Below are 3,000 nucleotides of genomic sequence, written 5' to 3' on the forward strand. Positions count from 1 at the left end.
GTAATTTGTGGCTTTCGGTTACAGGGCCCCAGTGTGGGAGTGTTGCTCAGTGCGGGTCAGGCCGTTAGCGTGAGGAGTCGCCCAAAGGTAGCTATTGTTTCCTGCCGTGTCCTTCCAGCTCCCGCTTCCAGATGCGGTGAGGCGAGGCCTGGGAGAAGGGGACCCCGGGGTGCCGGGATGCTGCCGGGAACCGCCGCAGACTCCCTCGTCCGACGCCTGGGAGCACCTCTCCCGCCTTGGGGAGACGAGAGAGCGAGGGAGCGAACGCACAGAGCAGGGCCTGCTCCTTTTTCCCCGGTTTGGCACTTGCAGTTGGCTCATGGGTTTGTGGTATTCGGTTTCAGGCTTAGGGATTTCAAAAAAACCAGCCGGCGCTGCTCCTGGGAGGAAGGAAGAGTGAGCTATACTTTTCTCATTGGCCCGAACAAAAAACAGAAGCCTCTGCTGGGGTTTGGGAGTGGTTTATGGGCTGAGCTCAGTGGCAGGGGAGCCCTTGCAATGCCAGAGGGAATAGAGCCGTATGGTGCGCTGTACCTATTGCGAGAGAAAAGGAGCTAAGCTCAGGGTAATGCTGCCTCTGCGTGTGCTTGCGCGTCTCCCCCGAGTTCATGTGCATGTACGTTGCGCCTCTGCGTTCCCCTGCCTGTGTCTGTGTGCCTGCGCCTGTGTGCGTTCGCATCCCGGCGTGTCTGTCGCTGTCTTTGTTTCTCTGTTTGCTTGCGGGTTTGTAGCTATGCGTGGCGAGTGCATTGTGGGTTTGCCTGGGAGTGTGGTATCTGCGCTGGCTTATGGAGCGGTGTCTCTGTGTGGTTTCTGTGTTCCCAGCTCTCTCTGTTTGCTTAGTGTTTTAGCTTCATTTGTATCATCTCCCTCTCTCTTTTTTTGAGATCTCTATGTGTGTTCTCTGTGAGTTTGCAGGTTACTCCATGTTTCTTCGCATCATTTCTCTAACAAATTTCCCTGGATTTTGGGGGGGAAAGTTCCCCTTTGCCCCACTCTGCAAATTCTTCCTCCAAAATAATAATACATTACCTTGAACAATTTCAGGCTTGTGGAGAGCATGAAACAAACTCTTCAGTGGGGAAGGGAAGCTCCCCCACAACAGATTACAAGCAGCTGCATGTTTTAAAACCCGAACTGAGGCTGTGCAGGGAGATAAAGTGGAGTATGCAGGGATTGGATGTGGTAGCAGTTGTGGAAAAAAAATTAAAGTTGGGGCATCTTTTGCGTCGCCTGTTTTTTCAGGGTGTAAATCTGGTCAGATTGCCTCTCCATGCTCTACTTGGGATTGTGTTCCTGTATCCCGCTTTACCTGCCCTGGCCCAGAGCACTGAAGGCAGAGAGCTGTGACCAGAGCACGCAGTGGGATGTAGTTTCTAGATTTCTTTCAATATGGATGCTGTGTATTGGCTTTTCTCCCCCCTCTTCTCTCTTTTTTTTTTTTTTTTTGGTTGAGGAAAAACCTGAAAAGTTGAGTCGTTCTCCAAATTAGCAGCTGTTAGTGATGAGAAGCTGCTTGCTGAGGTTGAAGCCGAGTGGTATATAAGATTAGCTGTGGCATGGAGCTGTGCTGGGACCATGTGACTGCGGTGTACATTGGAAGAGGAAGCTGTAGAGGTCAATGCAAAGGCATTGTGCCAGACTCTGGCAACAAGGGAGATTGCTATATGGCGGAAGATTTCTTTTTCAGGCTCCTGAGCCTTTCGGTAGCTGTTGGGGTTGGACAAAAGCAGCCCTGTAAGATTAACAGCAGAAATTAAATGGCATGGCTCATTTGTGGATGGAAAGAAAAGCTGTTTTTTTTTCCAAATGCTTTGTAGGTTTTTATTAATCACCATACGTGGCTCTTTCACTAAAACCACCTTTATTGGAATGGAAATTGTTGTGTTTAGAGGAGTTTCAAGAAAACAGAGGGAAAATGAGGAAAAGCAAGGGGAGGGGAAAGTTATGTGTTCACAGTTATATCTGCCTTGGTGTTTTCTCACAAAACTAAATTTTAAGCACTTTGATTTGACAGAGAATTCAATCCTGTTATTTCCTCTCTGCACACAAACAGATCGACAGCTTCAAGTTTAGATTATTGACTACTGAGGAATAAATAAAACCGGCTAATGCTTGGGCTGTTTATGCCCTTTCAGAATATCTTAATGTGAACGGGTAATTGTTGGTAGGTAGCACTGTCTTAGAAAATGTTTGTTAGTGTGATGTTTACATCTGACCTTTTGGAAACTGAAAGTAATCGATTCCATAAGGACTTGAATTTTTTACTTGAAATCGACATGAACCTCTAATACTCAACACTGCCCACAAACTGAGAATTTCCGTGTTGTTTTCATGTTTTATGAGCAATTATTCAATCTGTGACTTCTTGCAGTTTGGCTGGAAGAAAGGCAACTTCCTTTCTGGGCTTCTTTTATTGTTTTTTAAATTCTATCTGACTTGTAATCAACAACATCTTGGTAGAGAAAACATAAAAGGAGAAATTAAAAAAAAAAAGTGTGTTTGGGAGGGAAGGACTTATATTTTGAAATGGAGCATATTGAGAGTCTAGACAGCTTCTTGGCTAGCTGTGATTTTTGAAGCATCTGAAATGCCCCAGGGGCAGAAAAAGCGCTCTTCCTGCTTCTGAAGGATTAAAAAAAAAAAAATAAAAAATTCCAGAGTGGGCAAGAGGAGAGACGTGTAATTGCACAAGGAGAGGTTTTAATTGTGAGATGAAGGCGCAGGACCTTTTTTGAAGCCCACAAATTGACTGTCTTCATGACAGCATTGCGTATCATTCTGTCAACTCCGGCTCGGGATGTGGTTGCTAGGCAGCGGGCTCTTATGTACCTATAGTCTCTCTGATTTGCCAGCCTTCTGCAGACACATGGTAAGGTCCTTTCCAGCCTATCATCTAGAGGGACTTTTGCACGCCGTCTGCATACTGCTGAGATTCTCTCTACCTGAATGTGATGAGAAAAAGATACAGTTAAATGAAACCTTTTTGCTTTTTTTTTA

The 3,000-nt window shown here is 45.9% G+C and overlaps 1 protein-coding gene across 1 annotated transcript in view; it reads left to right on the top strand.

Moving 5' to 3' along the window:
- Nucleotides 1–118: 118 nt before the first annotated feature.
- LOC104165026 (lysine-specific demethylase 2B-like) overlaps nucleotides 119–3,000 on the top strand; it is a gene marked incomplete at both ends in the record, with an annotated part of 39,647 nt that continues 36,765 nt past the window's right edge. The window contains one exon of the mRNA XM_009704533.1: nucleotides 119–297. Within this exon, the coding sequence (XP_009702835.1) occupies nucleotides 119–297 (179 nt within the window). The remainder of the gene's footprint in view (nucleotides 298–3,000) is intronic.

This window comes from Cariama cristata, unplaced genomic scaffold (assembly GCF_000690535.1).
Source record: "Cariama cristata isolate BGI_N322 unplaced genomic scaffold, ASM69053v1 scaffold31377, whole genome shotgun sequence".
Taxonomy (NCBI): domain Eukaryota; kingdom Metazoa; phylum Chordata; class Aves; order Cariamiformes; family Cariamidae; genus Cariama; species Cariama cristata.